Below are 21,073 nucleotides of genomic sequence, written 5' to 3' on the forward strand. Positions count from 1 at the left end.
CTGCGTTTGATTCCACCACTCCACCCACCTACAGCACGCGTGACAGGCAAGTGAGTTAGGAAGGATGCCTGTATCTTTGTAGTGACTAGGTGTATTGACACACCATCCAAAGTGTAAGTACACTGAACAAAAATATAAACACAACATGCAACAATTTCAAAGATTTGACTGAGTTATCAGTCAATTGCAATAAATGCATTATGCCCTAATCTATGGATTTCATATGGCTGGGCAAGGGCACAGCCACGGGAGAGCCAGGCCCAGCCAATCAGAATGAGTTTTTCTTTATTACAGACAGAAATCTGGTCTGCGGTTGTGAGTCCGTTTGGACATACTGCCAAAATCTCTAAAACAACGTTGGATGAGGCTTATGGTAGAGAAATTAACATTCAATTATCTGGCAACAGCTCTGGTGGACATTCCTGCTATCAGCATGCCAACTGAATGTTCCTTCAATACTTGAGACATCTGTGGCATTGTGTTGTGTAACAAAACTGCACATTTTAGAGTGGCCTTTTATTGTCCCCAGCATAAGGTGCACCTGTGTAATGATTGTGCTGTTTAATCAGCTTCTTGATATGCCACACCTGTCAGGTGGATCGATTATCTTGGCAAAGGAGAAATGCTTACTAACAGGGATGTAAACAAATTTGTACACAACATTTGAGAGAAATAAGCTATTTTTTTGCTCATGAAACATGGGACCAACACTTTAGATGTTGTGTTTATATTTTTGTTCAGTATAATAACTTCACCATTCTCAAAGGGATATTTAATGTCTGCTTTTTTATTTTTTTACCAATAGGTGCCCTTCGTTGTGAGGCATTGGAAAACCTCCCTGGTCTTTGTGGTTGAATCTGTGATTGAAATGCACTGCTCAACTGAGGGACTGTACAGATACAGTGGGGGAAAAAAGTATTTAGTCAGCCACCAATTGTGCAAGTTCTCCCACTTAAAAAGATGAGAGAGGCCTGTAATTTTCATCATAGGTACACGTAAACTATGACAGACAAATTGAGAAAAGAAAATCCAGAAAATCACATTGTAGGATTTTTAATGCATTTATTTGCAAATTATGGTGGAAAATAATTATTTGGTCACCTACAAACAAGCAAGATTTCTGGCTCTCACAGACCTGTAACTTCTTCTTTAAGAGGCTCCTCTGTCCTCCACTCGTTACCTGTATTAATGACACCTGTTTGAACTTGTTATCAGTATAAAAGACACCTGTCCACAACCTCAAACAGTCACACTCCAAACTCCACTATGGCCAAGACCAAAGAGCTGTCAAAGGACACCAGAAACAAAATTGTAGACCTGCACCAGGCTGGGAAGACTGAATCTGCAATAGGTAAGCAGCTTGGTTTGAAGAAATCAACTGTGGGAGCAATTATTAGGAAATGGAAGACATACAAGACCACTGATAATCTCCCTCGATCTGGGGCTCCACGCAAGATCTCACCCCGTGGGGTCAAAATGATCACAAGAACGGTGAGCAAAAATCCCAGAACCACACGGGGGGACCTAGTGAATGACCTGCAGAGAGCTGGGACCAAAGTAACAAAGCCTACCATCAGTAACACACTACGCCGCCAGGGACTCAAATCCTGCAGTGCCAGACGTGTCCCCCTGCTTAAGCCAGTACATGTCCAGGCCCGTCTGAAGTTTGCTAGAGTACATTTGGATGATCCAGAAGAGGATTGGGATAATGTCATATGGTCAGATGAAACCAAAATAGAACTTTTTGGTAAAAACTCAACTCGTCGTGTTTGGAGGACAAAGAATGCTGAGTTGCATCCAAAGAACACCATACCTACTGTGAAGCATGGGGGTGGAAACATCATGCTTTGGGGCTGTTTTTTCTGCAAAGGGACCAGGACGACTGATCCGTGTAAAGGAAAGAATGAATGGGGCCATGTATCGTGAGATTTTGAGTGAAAACCTCCTTCCACCAGCAAGGGCATTGAAGATGAAACGTGGCTGGGTCTTTCAGCATGACAATGATCCCAAACACACCGCCCGGGCAACGAAGGAGTGGCTTCGTAAGAAGCATTTCAAGGTCCTGGAGTGGCCTAGCCAGTCTCCAGATCTCAACCCCATAGAAAATCTTTGGAGGGAGTTGAAAGTCCGTGTTGCCCAGCGACAGCCCCAAAACATCACTGCTCTAGAGGAGATCTGCATGGAGGAATGGGCCAAAAATACCAGCAACAGTGTGTGAAAACCTTGTGAAGACTTACAGAAAACGTTTGACCTGTGTCATTGCCAACAAAGGGTATATAACAAAGTATTGAGAAACTTTTGTTATTGACCAAATACTTATTTTCCACCATAATTTGTAAATAAATTCATTAAAAATCCTACAATGTGATTTTCTGGATTTCTTTTCTTCTCATTTTGTCTGTCATAGTTGACGTGTACCTATGATGAAAATTACAGGCCTCTCTCATCTTTTTAAGTGGGAGAACTTGCACAATTGGTGGCTGACTAAATACTTGTTTTCCCCACTGTAATTATACACTATATATATAAAAGTATGTGGACAGCCCTTCAAATTAGTGGATTGGGCTATTTCAGCCACACGTTGCTGACAGGTGTATAAAATTGAGCACACAGCCATGCAATCTCCATAGACAAACATTGGCAGTAGAATGGCCTTACTGAAGAGCTCAGTGACTTTCAACGTGGCACTGTCATAGGATGCTACCTTTCCAACAAGTCAGTTCGTCAAATTTATGTCCTGCTAGAGCTGCCCCGGTCAACTGTAAGTGCTGCTATTGTGAAGTGGACACATCTAGGAGCAACAACAGCTCAACCACAAAGTGGTAGGCCACACAAGCTCACAGAACTGGACCGCCGAGTGCTGAAGTGCGTGGTGCGTAAAAATAGTCTGTCCTCGGTTGCAACACTCACTACCCAGTTCCAAACTGCCTCTGGTAGCAACGTCAGCACAATAACTGTTCGTAGAGAGGTTCACGAAATGGGTTTCCATGGCCAAGCAGCCGCACACAAGCCTAAGATCACCATGCGCAATGCCTAGCGTCGGCTGGAGTGGTGTAAAGCTCGCCGCCATTGGACTCTGGAGCAGTGGAAACACGTTCTCTGGAGTGATGAATCAAGCTTCACCATCTGGCAGTCCGACGGACAAATCTGGGTTTGGCGGATGCCAGGAGAACGCTACCTGCCCGAATGAATAGTGCCAACTGTAAAATTTGGTGGAGGATGAATAATGGTCTGGGGCTGGTTTTCATGGTTTGGGGCTAGGCCCCTTAGTTCCAGTGAAGGGAAATCTTAACGCTACAGCATAGAATGACATTCTAGACGATTCTGTGCTTCCAACATTGTGGCAACAATTTGGGGAAGACCCTTTCCTGTTTCAGCATGACAATGCCCCTGTGCACAAAGCGAGGTCCATACAGAAATGGTTTATCAAGATCGGTGTGGAAGAACATGACTGGCCTGCACAGAACCCTGACCTCAACCCCATCGAACACCTTTGGGATTCATTGAAACACTGACTGCAAGCCAGGCCTAATCGCCCAACATCAGTGCTCGACCTCAGTAAAGCTCTTATGGCTGAATGGAAGCAAGTCCCCGCAGCAATGTTCCAACATCTAGTGGAAAGCCTTCCCAGAAGACTAGAGGCTGTTATAGCAGTAAAGGGGCAGGACCAACTCCTTATTAATGCCCATGATTTTGGAATGAGATGTTCGACGAGCAGGTGTCCACATACTTTTGTCATGTAGTGTATATGTGGGGTACAGAGACAAGGTAGTCGTTCAAAAATCATGTTAAACACTATTATTGCACTTGTGACTTGTTAAGCACATTTTCACTCTTGAATTTATTTAAGCTTGCCATAACAAAAAGGGGTTGAATACTTACAAGACATTTCAACTTTTAAGTTTAAATTATTCAGGAAAAACAATTCCACTTTGACATTATGGGGTATTCTGTGTGCAGGCCTGTGAATTTCTCTCCAATTTAAAATTCAGGCTGTAACAAACATTTTGAAAAAGTCAAGGGGTGTGAATTTTCTGAACAGCAGAAAGAAAAGAAAGTGTTTCAAAGCATTTTTATTGTATATTTTTTAGAAAAACAATACAAAATTCTGCAACAGTCAGATGTTGCTTTGCGTGAACTGCAAATCAGTCACATGTTACAGTAAAGTGCTTATTTAAAATCAATGTTTGTCTGATGTAATTTCCAACATTTTCCCCATCAATATTTTGGGCTGGGAGAGAACAGTTAAAAAAAGTATTAACAACACTCAAGAAAAGCCTGAAGGCTTGAGGAGATCATAACCACATTGTAGAAAAAAAATCTACATTACCTCCCTCAAACTCAACTATTTATAAAAATGTTTAATTAAAATGTAAATGTTAAAATGCATTGCCGGTGGGCTACATTCAAATTGTGGGGAAGTGGATTATGACTGTCCAGTTGAAGGTCTCCATTTTACTTCAAAAAGGTCTCACAATGTAAGGAGGGATAGCTTGTATCCACTCTCCAAATAAAAAGGCAGTCCAAAACTACTGCATTGGGTAAAAGTAGAAATGGTTATGACCAAGGAAACTCATACCATAATTATATCTAAGCGTACTACCCAAGTCTTTGTGCATTTCTGAGAATCCCAACCCTAACAAAATGTAGGGAGAAACATGTCCGATACAAAAGTTGAAATACTGAATTGAATAGGTATTTTCAAATCCCTAAAGTTTGCCTGACTTAGCTTAATGATTTTGTTCAGATTCTTGATAGCAAGGTAGTTCCACAAACAAAGAAGAAAGAGCTGCATACACAAATTCAAGTAAGTCTTACTATAAGACATAAAACCCCACAAAGATGCATCGGTAGAAGGTTTCTTTAAAATATTACAATCAGTGTCCTATTATCAGCATAATGGGCCATATGACGCCAAGGGAGCCATTTTTTCCAGAGTACCACACTGCAGTGCTGGCAACACCACATGGACATTCATGAGTTTAGTAGTTTCTTACGCCTTGAGAATGTGCACTCGTGTAAAAAACCTCAAGTCAAAACACTTGTCATGACTATTACCCTCTTTGGCAAATGGCTACAATGTCTTGAGACCATCACCGTAAAATAATTGTTCAATTTCAGAAAGAGCCAAACTTGTTTCCAAACAGATAGTTAAACACTTTCACATACAAAAACAGTAAAAGAAAACGCCTTCACTGGGCATTCATTTCGCTCCAGATACAAATAAAACACTTTCCCCATCTCACATCCTCTTGTTCATTCAACTAGAACTCAAGAACAAACGCTTAAAAAATAAATCTTAAGAAAAACATCTGGTGTTCCACCTGAACACCACATGCAGGTCGATATAAAAAATACAAATAAAAACCCGCTTAAAAACAGCCATAAAAATATCAGTGGCACAGTTAAACATTGATGTCGTTATCAAACATAAAATAAAGTAAACTTTTTAAAGAACTCATTAATACAGCTACATGTCCTCAGAATATATATATATATTTTGAATGCTTTTCCATTGTGTTTATTGTTTTTAAATATGGTTTTCATAGTCTCCTTCACCATGTTCTATGCAAATTTGCAACGTTATGATGCAGTTTAGAATCATTCTGAGAGGGTGTGCGTCACATTAGAGGACACCATCAGGTTACCCTCTTAACGGAAAAGCCTGATTGAAACCGGATCTCAGAAATACAATAGCTCTAAGTCACAGTGGCCAAAATGTGCTTTTTTAACCCTGCTATGCTTGACAGGTTATTATGACAGCCATGGCATACAATTACTTCACACTAACCGGCAGTCAAATTACTTAAGACGTATTAGCTGTGAACATCGAATGGTCTGATGACGACAAAACTTAGTACACAATTTGGCATGGGGAACCATATTTGCCATTTTTAATGAGAGGGTAGCATCAGGCAAACCCCATTCAAAATGTCAGAGGCGTATACTACAAAGCAGGATCAATGAGTTTGCCAGCTAACGTGCCAAAATGTTCAGATTAAAAAAATATATATATTTTTTAAGTTGAGCTTGAAATGGGAAGTCTCTTTAGCTAGGTTTCCATCCAATTGGCGATAGATATGTAAATATTCAAAAACATTGCATAAAAACAAATATGCATATTTTCTCACCAGAGATAGGTTTTTATCAAATTGACCTGTTGCGGATAAAATGCTGTACGTGATGACGTAGTGCTCATAAATTACTTTTGCGGATAAATTCCCATGTACCGAATAAAGAATACAAGTTACAGGTTTCGTCAACATTTTTTGTTATATTGCTAAATGTGCCCACTGGTCTTGGCACATGTGTTCTAGCCAACAGCTCGCAGATAGAGTGCCGGTAGGATAGCCTACATGAGATTATTATGGACAAAAGAGAAAGATTTGTCAAAAAGCAGCCAAGCGTCAATCATGTTTCCAGAATAAGACCCTTGATATTTATTGGAAAGGAGCAATCAAATCACTGCGTGCACTTTCGCCACCTTGTGAAGTTATGATTCACTTATTTCATATGTAGCCTAATAAACTGCATTCTTTGATGAGTCGTAGTGGGAGGACCACACAACATATCGCGTGACCAAGTTATATCAATATTTGCGCATAAAGGCATTTGCGTCACCATTTCCTCACATAATTAAATTGTACCGACAAATATCCCCCCTAGTCTATCATATTTTGTTTTAACATTTGTTAAGTTCACTGACAAATTTGCCGTTTCCATCAGGCCTGCCGTGAATTAAAAATAATAAAAAAGACGTACTTAAAAATAAAAAATAAACGCATAAAACGGTTGGATGGAAACATGGTTAGCAACTCAACCAAAAAACATTAAGTTTAGCTTTCTTAATGAACAAGAAAATAAAGTTACTTCTGGTTGTTCAAAGTTAGCTGGCTAACTCATTGATCCTGATTTGTAGTATACCCCTCTGGTATCAAATTAGTTACATGTGCCAAGAACTTTGAGTTGGTGCATAAAGCCTCTCTTGCAGAGGCAGGAAAAACACATTTAATTCAACCCCTATTGCATTGTAGAAATTCAGGAGGAATGAACATTGAATGATGCATGGCCAGTGCTAGTTTGGCATAATTCATTTCATCTATTAAACTGCATTGGTAGACATTGCAGCGTAATAAGGGCTGGTTATAGATACACGTTCTCTGGTACTAGAGGCTCAAGTGCACAGCCACAAGGTTTTGTACTGTGGGCTTAAACCTTCTACAGAGTCAGTGTAGTTGAAGAGGAATTTATCCATTAAGATAAACAAAATAATCTGAAAGCTTTGAAAGTCCCAGCCAAACAATGGACTGCACCAGGAACTAACATCATTCGCGTCCAGCCTGCTCTACACTGAATCCCTCCACACGTCATCTTGGCTATTGCATAAGCATGTATGTATCTGCTGATGAGGCATTCATGCATACACAGACATACAGGCAAAGAGAACATTCTAGGTAAACTTAAGTCACAGTTGATCTAGTTATAACGTGAAAGCAGCACAACAGGTAGTACTTTGGTGTCTGAGCTTGGTTCAAATTTTCTGCCTTAGCTTGAGGCCTCCAATCCCATCGACCTCCCAGTCCCTAGCAGGCCCAGCAGCCCGTCAGCCTGGATGTGCGTGTGTATGCAGGCCCGGCTGATGTGCTTTACAAGTGCTGCTGTGGGGCAGAAGTCAGTTAGGAAACAGACAGCAGGCATGGCAGCAGTCTCCTGTTAAAGAGGGGGTCATGCCTGCAGTCAGTCAGTGTGGCTGAGGAGCTGCGGCCAGGTAGTGGCAGAGAGGCCAGGCTGAGCGGTCGTCTAGAGATCAGAATTGGTGTTGGGGGGAGGTGTCAAAGATGGTGGTTTAGGCACATGATGACGTGATGACAAGGGGGGTGAGGAGCTGGCAGAGTTCGGCGGCAGAGACGGGCTCAGTCTTCAAGAGGCTGCCCCTCTGCCTGCGCTTGGCCAGCTTTGAGTTGGATGGAGGGTAGAGGCGCATGGAGGTGGAGCTGGCTGTGATGACCAAGGGAGCCTCGTCAAACTGCTGCTGCTCCTCCATCACTGCCTGCTCAGCCAGCTGCCGGTTCATGGCCACCGCCTTGCCAGCAAAGAACGTCAAGTCCTTGGCACTGTTTCTGATAGGGTAGGAGGAGACCAAACAAAAACATTAACAATGCAGGTGGTGACACTCCATTTTCAATAGTTGTACTTTCCTATAATGAGCTGATCAGGATACACTAGAATAAATAACATACCCCATATCCCTCAGGAACTCTGAAAGATGAACTCACCTTTGATGTAGGATGGATGTTGGCAGAGTGTCAGAGAAACCCTAAAAAAACAAAAAGCAGAGAGACCTGTTTTAACAGGTGGGTAGACAAAAACAACCCCCACCCATTCTACCCAAGAGGGAGAGAGCGCGAGACTTACCCCCTGCACCCAAGGGTGCTGCAGAACCTGGCCAGCACTCAGGCGGTTCTTGGCGTCACGAACAAGCAGTTTGGAAATCAGGTCTTTGGCACTTGAGGAGATGTGAGCCCAGTCCTTCTCAGGAAACTCATACTTCCCTTCCTGGATACTCTCGAACAACGTGTTCTGGAGAAGAAATAAGCGCTTTCTTTACCATCACATAGTAAGGAACTTGAAGAAACGTATGGCTTGAATTTCACAATTGTGTGCAAGCCACAGGTGCCCTATGTAAACGTGCATCTAGGACTACTATACTACCTACTAAACAAACAGGATACCGTTTCAGGAGCGCACATGATAAACAAAAGGGAGAGAAAGCTCGAGCGAGAATCTGACGCAGCCGGAGGTGGCCTTGGTTTCCTTTCTTACCTGGCATGTGTGGCATGGTTCTCCCATATCCCAGCCACAGTCGCTGCCGCAGCGGCCCACGAAGGGCGGGTAGCCACTCAGCAGGATATAAAGGATGACCCCCAGGCTCCACAGGTCACAGCGCTTGTCATAGTTGGTGGCCTCCTCACTGAAGGCCTCCACCACCTCAGGGGCCATGTACTCTGCCGAGCCACACTGCAGGAAACAGACAGATCGCAGGGTTAGTTAGCTCTGGGCTGGGAACAGTCAACAACTCCCACCTGAGGCTACTGCTGCAGCTATATAAAAACAGAGCTGAATGTAATATGTGGGTACAACAGTGAAAAGGAAAAACAAGTCTATGCTGTCCAATATCTGTGAACAAGTTTTTGGTAAAAAAAAAAGAAAAAAAAACTGCCTGCTGCATTACTCTCCATTCAGCTGATGCCTCATGTGCCTGCACAGAATAATAAACCTGTCTGAGACTCTGTTGTATGAGAGTCACATGGTAGACAGCAGCTCTGGGCTAAACTAAACTAGTACAGCAGAGGGGCTCAGGAGGAGGGGGGATTATCCACACTGATGGATTCCTTTAAGTGCCTCTGCTTTCCAAAACATCTCTGCAGAAAACATAACAAGGCATGGAGAACATTATGTGCAGTGGGCAGGGAGGTGAGGGCAGTGATGAGTGGGGCCTGTGTGACTCACACAGCCTGCTCTTAGCACTCTGCTCAAAACCCACTGTGGATCGGCTACAGGCTCAGCGTGACTGTGTCGGATGTGACACTAGGCCAAACACTGAGCTAAGAAAAGAGGATTGTCGGTGGGTCAGTCTAAGAAAGCCCAGCACAGTTGCATAACTCCGGCAAACAAAAACACCCAATGGTGTTTCAATACTAGCACAGCTTGGCGGGTCATGTTTCGGAGGACGCATGTCTCGACCTTCGCCTCTCCTGAGCACGTTGAGAGTTGCAGCGATGAGACGAGGTCAAAACTACCAATTGGATATCGTGAAAATGGCGTAAAGATTACAATAATCAACAAACATGATTGAGGAATCTGTGGGGTTAGATTGACCAGACCATAGCAACTAAACCCAGAGCCCAGGTCAGCAGAGGTATCAAGGACACCCTTTAAACACTCCTGATTGGCTAGCTAGCTTTATCATGAAAGGTGCTCTAGATAACCTCTGGTAAACCAAATGTCCATAAAACCCAAACAATGAGAGTCTGCTGCAAATCCCATTCCTCTATCCAAGGAGAGGCTGGAGAGCAGTCTGTTTGCACACAGCTAGCCTCTATTGTGAGCCCTGGTCCAGCTGTCGCCCCAGCGCCGTCCCACTGCACCCTTATGCAATGCAATTTCGCAGTGCAGGACTCAGAGCAGACAAAGCCTAGTCTGTTGGCCAGCGAGCCCCAACACAGCTGGTTGCCTTCCTCAACAACACTCCCAGATTCAGGTCAACTCCAACCCTCTCTCATGCAACACCCAAGAGAAACTGCAACACTGCCAGCTAAAACAGCATCATGGAACAAAATATATTTCTGTACACCAAGGTGCTTCAGAGGAGTAATGGGATTATGATCATCAAAAGAGTACTCATGTTTCAGAGCTCCCTTCAAAAACATGGCTAAACCCAGCAGCCAGAGATAGGCTGGCTAGACTGACTGCTCAAGGCACTGATAAGGGTGTGGGGTGGCTAAAGGGGGTAGGATGAGAGAGCTCAGTTCTACTGATACTTGTACAGCAGATTTGACTTTCTAGAGTAGATAAACATAACCCTGCTGGTGCAATACTACTGTAGACTTGCATCAGTCAATACTACTGGACTTGCATAAGGCAATAGTACTGAAGACTTGCATCAGTCTCAGCCTCAATCCATCCTGCTGTGACACAGATAGTGGTTAATCAGCGGACGTATGAGGATTTGTTGGTGAAGTCAACCTGGGACTTTCCTAACCATGTGACCAGTCAGCCCATACAGTCATCATGTGACAACACAGCTGTTGTTTGAGGACAGCTTACAGAAAGAGGAGTTGGTCTTTCATCAGCGCCTCAGTTGCACAAAAGTGCCTGACAAACCTCTGACAACTCTGTGAATTCCCCTTAAGGCGCAGCACAGGCCTGTGTGTGGTCTCGTACTGCTGCACACAGCCCCATGCAGATCTGCTTTCACCACTCAGTTCTCAGGAAACCACTTGAACATGATTCTCAGAAAAGAGACCAGCTAGTCCCTGAAATTCACACCCCTCTCCACCTGAAGACTTTCAACCTCTACAAGTACAGTAAACAAATTGCTCACGCTTGCTTTTATCAAATTCTATTTACTCAAGCACATGAAAATCTGTAAATACATTGGGGAATAACATGGCCTAAGTGCAGGCATGTGGGTAAAGAAGGGGGAAAAACAATTTAAAGAGGGGGAGGGAGAGAAATAAATCAGAAAATATTGTCCCTGTGATGAGGCCAAAGAAAAACAAGGGAGAGCGCTGGGTACACACGCCACTCCCCCCACTCCCCCTCCCACTGGCTCAGCCAATCAAAGCACAGTTGCTAGGTACAAGGGCAAGACTCAATTTCTATAGAACAAGCTTCAGACATGGGGCTTTTGTTTCATGAATACAAAGAGAAATGCAGGCTTGCACAAATGTGGTGAGAGAAAGTGGGTGGTGATTACAGTGCGGGAAGAGACTGGAGGGTGGGTGGCAATGCTATTTCTGTTTCTGCATGTTACAGCACAAGTGATACCAGAGGATCAGTGAAGGAAAACATTGTTTCGTTCCAATTACCGTTCCAAGGAAAATAAGGTTCTCATTCAACCACTTCCACATACCATGGCTTGGCCTCGCTGTCTGTGCAATCTGTTCCCTGTAGCCTTAATCCTACTCAAGGATATTACATCTAGTTCTTTCCACAGGAATGACAAAATACCTTTATTCAAAACAAGTCTGACCCGACCCAGGGCACTCTCTCAGATAAAGACCAGGCCATTGTTGAAACCAGAGGGGGATGCAGGCAAGGTGAGGGAGAGAGCAGAGACCCATGATCATAGAGGGGGAGAACACTCACGCCACCCAGTCGGCCAAATGTGCGAGTGTGACCCCCCCATCCCACCAGACTAAACACGTGAGAGCCCTGGTCCCACAACTATTCCACCAACAGGCCAGGGCAGAGCTGGCCCACCAACAGGCTGCTAAAGCTAGGTCAGGTTACAATGCAAAATCCACCACCCCCTACATTTCTCCACATTCCCCCTCTAGCTAGCCTGGACGGGCGATCAGCTTCACCTGCTCACACCCATCTCCCTTCCTCTGACAGCTATGGGATGAGGCGCAAAGAATGGGATGGGTTTCCTTTACATTTGAACCATTCCAATAACTGTGCCATTCAGGGTTCAAATAGTTATGTTTGACGAAACTTGGGGTTATGGTTTAACCCCATGTGCCTCACTATTTCCACTGATAAGTAGCAGGATGTGGACATTAGACTTCTGGGAATTTGAATGGAGTTGACAGGAGCAATCCAGATATCTAAGCCTGGGAGCTGCCAGATAGGAGAGCGCGGCCAAGGGCGGGGTACACACACACACACACTGCCTGAGAGTCAATCCCCAGATGACACCACCTGATCTTGTCCAATACCATACAGGCCAGCCCATTTAGCTGGGGAGTGGCATTGTAAAACCACCCTGCATATTATCCACCTGCCCCGTGTAAAACAGCCAGCGGCAGGGCATGTGACCGATTAACCTCACTGGGGCTTTGTGCCACGTCCTATAATCACAGCACATCTGCCTTCTAGGGACGTAACAATTCACCAATACGCATCAGTCCCCGATTCAAATGTTTAAGATATGACTGCATCGGTCCGCAGACCCCAAACCGATCCAAATGTAACATGAATCAGGCAGAAAAAAAATTATTCAAACGCTACGAATCGCCGATTCAGTCAAATGATCATGGCTATACCTTCGGACTTACAATAGATGTTATTTCGATTGTTCAGGTTCCCCATCAGCAATAGTTTTGCTTTAAGCAATCAGTGTATATGGTCTTTTTAGATATACAAATGTAATGTTGATAATTTCATAACAAGGAATCACTTTTGCGAGGTGCACTACATGGCCAAAGCGGGCGGAGAAAAGAAGCCCACCAAAAACTTCCAAACGGTCAAAACCATTCGATTTTGAGATGCGGTGAAATCCAAAGTTGTGCGCTATATCTATTTATGCTATGTCATAGCTAATTTGTAAATATTGATACATTACTAGCTCAAACACTTAATCTGCAAAAATGACAAATTAGTGTGTGATTGTAATTTCAGAACCAAAGTAGGGGGACAAAACATAGGCTACACTGCCCCCCCCTAATTTATAGTGGTAGTGGGGTGGTAGATGCCCAGTCTCCCTTATGGCTCAGATCAGGTACCTACAGAGTATACGCCATAGACATACATAATTTACACCCACACAGAAGTCAGCTCAGACAGAGCCAGCTAATGAGCTCCATCAATAGATTTGAACTTAGAATAGAAAATGAATGCGTTTATGCAACAAATGTTAGTGAATCGTATCGCATCCATTCATTCTCTAATCAAACTGAAACGCACCGAATCGTTTCAAACTAAAAATGTATCGTTTTAACCCATTTATTTAGATATGTATCAAATAGTCTTCAAAAAGAATGATGCAGATCCCTACTGCCTTCCATAGAATTTCTCCCATAGCATTTCCACAAGATTATTTATACATGCAGTCAAAATGAGTCAAGGTGAACTGGACTGGCGCAACAGTGTAGTATACGGACTGACCGGAGTGAGGAGTTCTGGGGTAGAGATGGGTGAGCTGTCGCTGTTCAGCTTGATCCCACTGCCCAGGTCAAAGTCACAGATCTTCACAGGAGAGATCTACAGAGGAAGGGAGAAAGGCACGTTTTAGAGGTTACAAAAACATCCTTTCTTCTGATGCCGCTCAATAGATTTGTGACCAAAGTTCAGGGTGTTGGTTGTCGTTTATGCCTTTCATTGGGTATGATAGGACTTTAGGGGAAGGCGATTTATTGGCAATCATACTTAACTTCAGATTAGAGTGCCCTTGGGCCAGTGACTAAAGATATCAGACACCCATCAATGGAAACTTACCTTGTCCACATGCTCACACAAGATGTTTTCTGGCTTCAGATCTCTATGTGCCATTCCTTTAAAAAAAGGAAAAGAGGCGTCATTCTGAGGCATGGTGAATTAAACAGTAGGGGTGGGGGGATTTTGGCATGTGGCAACTGACCAGCATGGGCCACTGCTAGGGATCACAGGGCGTCTATGGCTAACCTTTGACCCAACAGCCCAGGTGTGGAGGCAACACGCGAGACCATAAGCCCATTTATTATACCCAGGTGTACAGTTGGCCGAGCCTTCCAACAATCTGCTGAAACCAGATCAGATAGTTGCAGTGTAATGCCCTTGTGAGACACGCCAGCCCATCTCCAGATGCCAGCGCCCATTGCCATGCCATTCCCAGTATCCACGTGAAACCCCATCCTCCCCCTTGGCCTGGCAGGCGTGCCCTGGGCTATGGCTCGACCCTGCTGGAGGAGGCTTACCTTTGTTATGCAGGAAATCCAGAGCGCTGGCGATGTCCTGCACCACAACGCAGGCTTCCTGCTCGCTAAAGTGTTGTCTCCTGTGGATGTGAGCCAGGACCGAACCTGCGGGTCAACAAGACTCTTATTACTCTGCTCAACCCCATTACATTGGCTTGTATAAAAAGTGCCTGTATTAAGCTACACCGACCAATTCAATATGAGACGCATGCAAGAGGAAATGGTGCATTTTACTATAGCTTTCCATTAGCCCCCCAAAGAGACTGGGTGTGAGTGTTCAGAGCATTTAAGCATGGTTAGAAGCACTCACCTCCTCTTAGCATTTCAAACACCAAGTAAAACTTGTCTTCCTCCTCAAAGAATTCCACCAGCTCCAGGATGTTTCTGCAGTGAAGGAAACAGGACACGGTCATTATGTGGTCATACGATTACAACCATTACTAAAACAGCTGTCAGTCTGGAAATATGTATTGAATAACTGGAAAAACGTCTCAGAGCATTACTCATTAAGTGCCAAGAGCATCTGGTGAAGTAAGGTGCACTGCTTTCTACTAAAAAGTGTCACAAGTCAGCCATGTGGTTGGACATATAGGCAGTAATCTTACCTGTGACCCTGGCACTGGTACAGCATCTCCACCTCCCTGAAAACGCGACTGCGGCTGTGACCTGGTCTCTTCTCAATGATCTGGAATGGAGGAGTCTGGGTTAGGGGATGGGGTTCCAAACACCATGTATGCATCATACTATACTGTGCACGGAATGGAAATAACCATGTGCCCTTAGCCCCACTTCCTCCTCACCTTCCAACCTTTACCACTTTAGGCACAGTTAGGATGAAGGGTTAACATACTTCTGAGGTTTGCCTAGTGCCTACCCACCCAGACAGCCAATAGGTTAAGCATCACACCTCTAAATATAGTATACGTGTGTAACCTATATTCCAATCTTCAAGGCTTGCTCCATGAAATCAAAAGGTTTCATTCCAGCCCCCACAGGCAACCAGTTCCCAGTTGCATCAACAACAGAGTGGAGACTAAATTTAGCTGTAGTACTGTTGTGGGCCGCTGCTTGGCAGCCTAGCTTGTTGCAAAGCCAAAAGAGACTGCTGACACTAAAAGCAAATGCCTCCATTTTTCCAGCTGCCCCCTCTTCTCATTGTCTGAGGGTGTACGTGACGCTCTTCCTGCTAGCTGGATTAGGGATGCCATTGAAACCCACCGGGTCAGAGCACAATGTTTATAGGATTAGAGGCCTGCGTTGTCCAAAGCTTAAGCAATATTCTAAACAGTCAGCACAAAAACCTGTTACTTTCTCCTGAACACAACCTCCAATGAGTAGCCTCCAAGTAGCAGACACTAGTATTGATTAACTAATAAATGGGAGAATTGATAGATGGCTAAATGGATAGCCAACATGGGGGTGAGCCCCTTTTGTCCCCATGGAGGGCTGTGGGGATTTTACTGTCCTCTCAGAGACAGTCACCCAGCACCTCCAGGGGCTATAAATCCCTGCAGCCTGGCTTCAGGATGGCCCTATTGAATCATACTGCAGGTCTGTAAATAAACCCAGACATGTGAATGCCTAGACAGCCCAGGAGCACTCAGTGTGCTGGGCCCCAGGATGAAGCTAGCCAGGCAGGGAAGAAGGTAAGCAGATAGGAGACCGGCCCCTTCAGTTTGTTTTCCTGCAGCTCTGGCTTTTGTTCGGATTGCAACACTAGAGTCCCCGCCCCCCTTCCAGACATCAGGAGGGGGAGGGGTAGTTGACGAGGACATCTGGTGTGGGCGGTCTGAGCCCCTTCAGAGCCTCAACTGACCTTCAGACACTGGTTCTCCCACAACCCCCGCCCCCCCCATAGGACCCCTCTTTTCAGTAAACAACTCTATTACTAGAAAGATTTAAGGGGAACAAATACCATTAATATACTGGATACAAAAGTAGTCTTACAGCAGTCAAAGAATCCATACAAAATATGGAACTAACTAAATCTTACAACACTTCTGCAAAAATGAAAACCAGACCAAATTGCACAACATCTCATGGCAAAAGGAGAGAGAAAGAGGCAAGAAGCCACAGGAATCCAACGACTGTTTTTCAATCCACGCCCCATTTTGTAGAAAAAAAACTGTGGCGCTAGAGGAACAAAAAAAAGAAGTGAACACACCAGGTCACAACCCTTACCCAGGTTTATGTTTTGGTACAGCTGCCAGCACACCTCCTGCCACTAGGAGCCTGGCTGACGAATGAGAGCAAAGAGGGGGGGTGTCTTATTGGCTGGCAGAGCCAGAAAAACACAGTAAAGTTTCTGTGCTAGCAGTAGCTAGGTACCCAGTGCCCATAAAAACTACAACAGCAGCACAACACTGGCAGAGCCTCAGACATCAGTTAAAAATAACAAAAATGATCAATTATGTCTTGGAATGTCCCAAACAAGGTTACAGTCCACAAATGTAGATGCCAGAGAAGACTGTGTCAAAGAGACTCATTGATATAGTGCATCTATAGGGTCTTCCATTAAAAAAAAAAAACATGAAATGAATTAAGGGGCTACATTTCCAGAGCAATTCCTTCACGTGCACAATTCACAGCTTGTGGCTAATGATCAGATAACCATGTGCAGTCTTTTGCAATGTAACATTCCCATATCGATCGCAACCCAAGGCCCAGACAGCAAAGAAGTGCGATGTGAAATGATAGCAGTCACAGGCCCATGTCAGGAGTGACGCACACTTCAGACACTATCCTCTGAAGTTGGCAATATCCTGGGAGAGCCTTCAATAACCTTTCCTAGAAAAATGGTCACGTTCCCAAATTCTATACAAACCACTCAAACATTCAGGCACTCAATGATATTGGGGTTCCTTTTCAAAGAACTCGTGCAGCATGAGAAACATCTTACCTTCACAGCATATTCTTTATTGGTGATGAGGTTGATGCAGCTCTGCACTCTTGCATATGCCCCCTCTCCAAGAACCTCTGCCTGCAGCCTGTAGACATCTGGTAGGACAAATGTACAAAAAATTTAAACTGTAGAAAAAAATTGCTTGATTTTGTACTATAATCTACAGAATCTGTCCTTTACATGAGAAGAAAATTACTCACCCTCAAATCGACCAGAGAAGCTGTCAGTTGCCCTGCAACGCTTTTTCTTCTTATTTCTCTTCTTGGCATCAGGGATGTCAATAGGCTGGCTGGAGGGAATATCTACACAATCATAAAAATCTGTAAGAATAATTTAGAATTACAGGGTGCTACTTAACATAGGAAATGCTACTACAGAGTTTGTGTCCCAGGATGCCGATATTGACCTATTGGAGTAAGATGAGAACTTCTAGTCAAGGGTTCAGTACAAACAAAGGAATACACTTACCATGTCTATTAGACGACTCAAAATTGAAGTCGGAATCAAGGAGGGATCCATTTTTTGTGAATTCATCAGTCTCAAAGGGATTTTGGCCCTAGATGGCCAGAACAAATGGGTGAATTTAAACTAAAAGTTAAGCATTGTTCAAAATTACCCACACAATTTATGATAAAATTATCAAACCATTAGCTACAGTGGCCATGGCCTCATCCATTTCAATATTGAGTCAAGTTTCAAGAATTTCACAGCGATACTGTATCCAGTGAACAATTCTGTACACTGCCCACTTGTACACAGGCTTCACATATACAATAACATCTGAACCAATATGTGATGTTGTGCCATTTAAAAACATTGTCCAAGTAGGCCAATTTAACATTTTCCCTGGGAAACTCAATTAGTCTGTCATTATCCATATCTGCATGTGTGAACTGTAAACATTGGTAGCAAGGACACACGTTTGTCACCCAAGTGTGAAGACAGATGTAGTTAAATATAGCAAGATGGAGCCTGGTATCACTTCGTCATCTTGTAACCAATGCAATCTAATAGAAACACTCATTCACCTTGAAAGAGCTATGGAATCCAGTGACTTCGCTGATCATATTTTGCACCATTTTGCTTTGATTAAATTTGATTATGAGGGACTGATGGCGGCTGCAGCGTTTATGTAGTATCAAATTACACTCTCCGAAAACAAAATGTTTATTTTAGAGAATGAAGCAAATTATCGCTGTGCTGTCTGGTCAAGATGATGCGGCTCTTTCAACCCGACGGGAGCACTGTGGTGAAAAAGAAATGCATTGTATAAACATTAGACAACAATCGGGAATATTTGACAACAATAGACTAGTTAGGCCTATATCAAGCTAGACATTAAACATTGGAAGAATGTAACTTTAAGGAGTAGCTGTAATATTACATTTCAAAATAGTTCACCCAATTCACATAACGCAACATGGCCCGTTGTCCAACCACGTTTACTGAACCCACACTGCGCTACTAGAAGCAAACACTTTGCGTGAGAACACTGCATAGCAGCATCAATTTGCAGTTAACTAATCTAGCTAGTTAGTTAATCAATCGCACCAATATCCTCAAATTAATTACCAACTGAGTCAACCGACTAAACAATCTAAGCGTAAAGCAATATGGAAATGGCATTTTAAAACAATGAATGCCAATTAAACGATTTGGCTAGCCAGATAGCTAGTTAATGCTGTCGAGCCATCGACAGAAGCATTAAATTCGATAAACTCCGAGTAAAAAGGACGTCAAGCCAAAGTAACTATCGACAAACTAGTTTTAATTTACCCCGTTTTCGTTTTTCACAGCTCCAGTGTTAAAGCCGTTGTTTGACCCACTGCTTTCATCAAAGCCGCAGAGATTGTCGAGGGGAAACCAGATCGTGAGTGTGTGGAAGGTGGAACGAAATGCATCCCGACAAGGCTTTTTAATCTCACGACTGTTTCCGCCCACTTCTCGGTTCATCCAGCCCATTCGGTTACTCGCACCCAAAACACAGCAACAGACGGTTGGTTCATCACATGGGCTGGGATTAGGAATTACGTGTGTTCTCTAGGTCTGATTCCATTTCAGCCAATAGCATCTTTCCTAACGCCTTCTCATTCACCCTTCAGAAATGATCTGAAATTATTTTGTAGGTGTGCAAGCAAACACAGCCTTTCACCACATTGTGGAGATTCTGCCATGTCGCTTTCTTCTATAAAGAATGTTCAGAGTGCTAGGTTTTAGGAGAGGGGACAGAAATGGAACTGGGCGAGAGTGGATTGCTTTGTTCCCCATGAGTTCCAGTGAAGAGGCATGCTGGAATGAAGAGGATGTACACTAGTGTGTGTTAGGACACAAACAATGATCATGTTTATTCAGGTGTAGGCTTATCGTGTTCTGTCAGACATGGCGAGATATGCATTTCAACAATAGCATAAATCTAAGTATTTTTCACATTAGATCCTGAATAAAAAGTGCCCGCTAGACAGTTATCCTACTTACGGAGGCTGGTGATGACAAATTGCAATAGGGGTACACACATAGACTAACCAGGTGAATCCAGGTGAAAGCATTGATCCGTTAATGATGTCACTTGTTAAATCTACTTCAGTCAGTGCAGATGAAGGGGAGGAGACAGGTTAAATAAGGAATTTTAAGCCTTGAGACAATTGAGACATGGATTGTGTATGTGTGCCATTCAAAGGTTGAATGGGCAAGACAAAATATGTATGTGCCTTTGAACAGGGTGTGGTAGTAGGTGCCAGGCACACCGGTTTGTGTCAAGAACTGAAACACTGCTGATTTTGGTCCACCACCCAAAGGACATCCAGCCAACTTGACACAACTATGGGAAGCATTGGAGTCAACATGGACCAGCATCCCTATGGAACGGAGGAGGGGGGGTGCAACTCAATATTAGGAAGGTGCTCCTAATGTTTGGGATACTCAGTGTATGTGAATGCACACACACTAGTTTAGTGCAACATACATGTCATATAAATCAAATCAAATTTTATTTGTCACATACACGTGTTTAGCAGATGTTATAGCGGGTGTAGCGAAATGCTTGTGCTTCTAGCTCTGACAGTGCAGTAATATCTAACAAGTAATATCTAACAATTTCACAACATATACCCTATACACACAAAACTAGTAAGGAATGGAATTTAAGAAAATATACATGGACAAGCAATGACAGAGCGGCATGGACTAAGATACAGTAGAATATTATAGAATAGAATGCAGTATATACATATGACATGAGTAGTGTAAGATATGTAAACATGATTAAAGTGACTAGTGTTCAATTTCTTAAAGTGGCCAGTGATTTCAATAGGCAGCAGCAGCCTCTAATGTGCTAGTGATGGCTATTTAACAGTCTGATGGCCTTGAGATAGAAGCTGAGGAAAGTAAAATATTAGTAGTATAGGACCCTCCTTCATGTCTTCACACTACACATCTATGGCATGTTATCTCGTGAATCGTGACCTAGCATCGCACGTTTCAGAAATTGCTGAAGAGGTGGTACGCTGGCAATCAATTGTCTCTCACAGCAGTGATAATGAAATAACTCTCTGAGGATTTTCAAATGATCTACTGTATCTTCCCGTTACGCCTAAGCAACATTGACACAATGAGTAGAAGATTGACCCCGTTTATTTTGGTAATGTGCAATGGATTGCTTTCTCACAATGTTTAAGAACGAGTTTTAGCAAGTTCTATAAAATGACCCATTACATACAGTGCCTTCAGAAAGTATTCACACCTCTTGACTTTTTCCGCATTTTGTTGTATTACA

At 43.5% G+C, this 21,073-nt stretch overlaps 1 protein-coding gene across 2 annotated transcripts; it reads right to left on the bottom strand.

The window, feature by feature from the left end:
• Positions 1-4,058: 4,058 nt before the first annotated feature.
• Positions 4,059-19,265, bottom strand: LOC121533455 (MAP kinase-interacting serine/threonine-protein kinase 2). Of its 2 annotated transcripts, none has more exons than XM_041839412.2 (14): positions 19,078-19,265; positions 18,330-18,545; positions 17,770-17,857; positions 17,502-17,621; positions 17,299-17,396; positions 15,005-15,084; positions 14,710-14,783; positions 14,400-14,504; positions 13,942-13,997; positions 13,612-13,707; positions 8,824-9,018; positions 8,416-8,580; positions 8,277-8,317; positions 4,059-8,120 (listed from the first exon to the last, which is right to left on the bottom strand). In XM_041839412.2, the coding sequence occupies exons 2-14, from the start codon at positions 18,378-18,380 to the stop codon at positions 7,847-7,849; spliced, it is 1,443 nt and encodes a 480-aa protein (XP_041695346.1). In that variant the 5' UTR covers positions 18,381-18,545; positions 19,078-19,265; the 3' UTR covers positions 4,059-7,846. The 2 variants fall into 2 exon arrangements, with proteins under 2 accessions (XP_041695346.1, XP_041695347.1); XM_041839413.2 differs by having other exon boundaries at positions 17,502-17,603; positions 19,078-19,264.
• Between the last annotated feature and the right edge of the window lie 1,808 nt (positions 19,266-21,073).

This window comes from Coregonus clupeaformis, chromosome 20 (assembly GCF_020615455.1).
Source record: "Coregonus clupeaformis isolate EN_2021a chromosome 20, ASM2061545v1, whole genome shotgun sequence".
Lineage (NCBI taxonomy): Eukaryota > Metazoa > Chordata > Actinopteri > Salmoniformes > Salmonidae > Coregonus > Coregonus clupeaformis.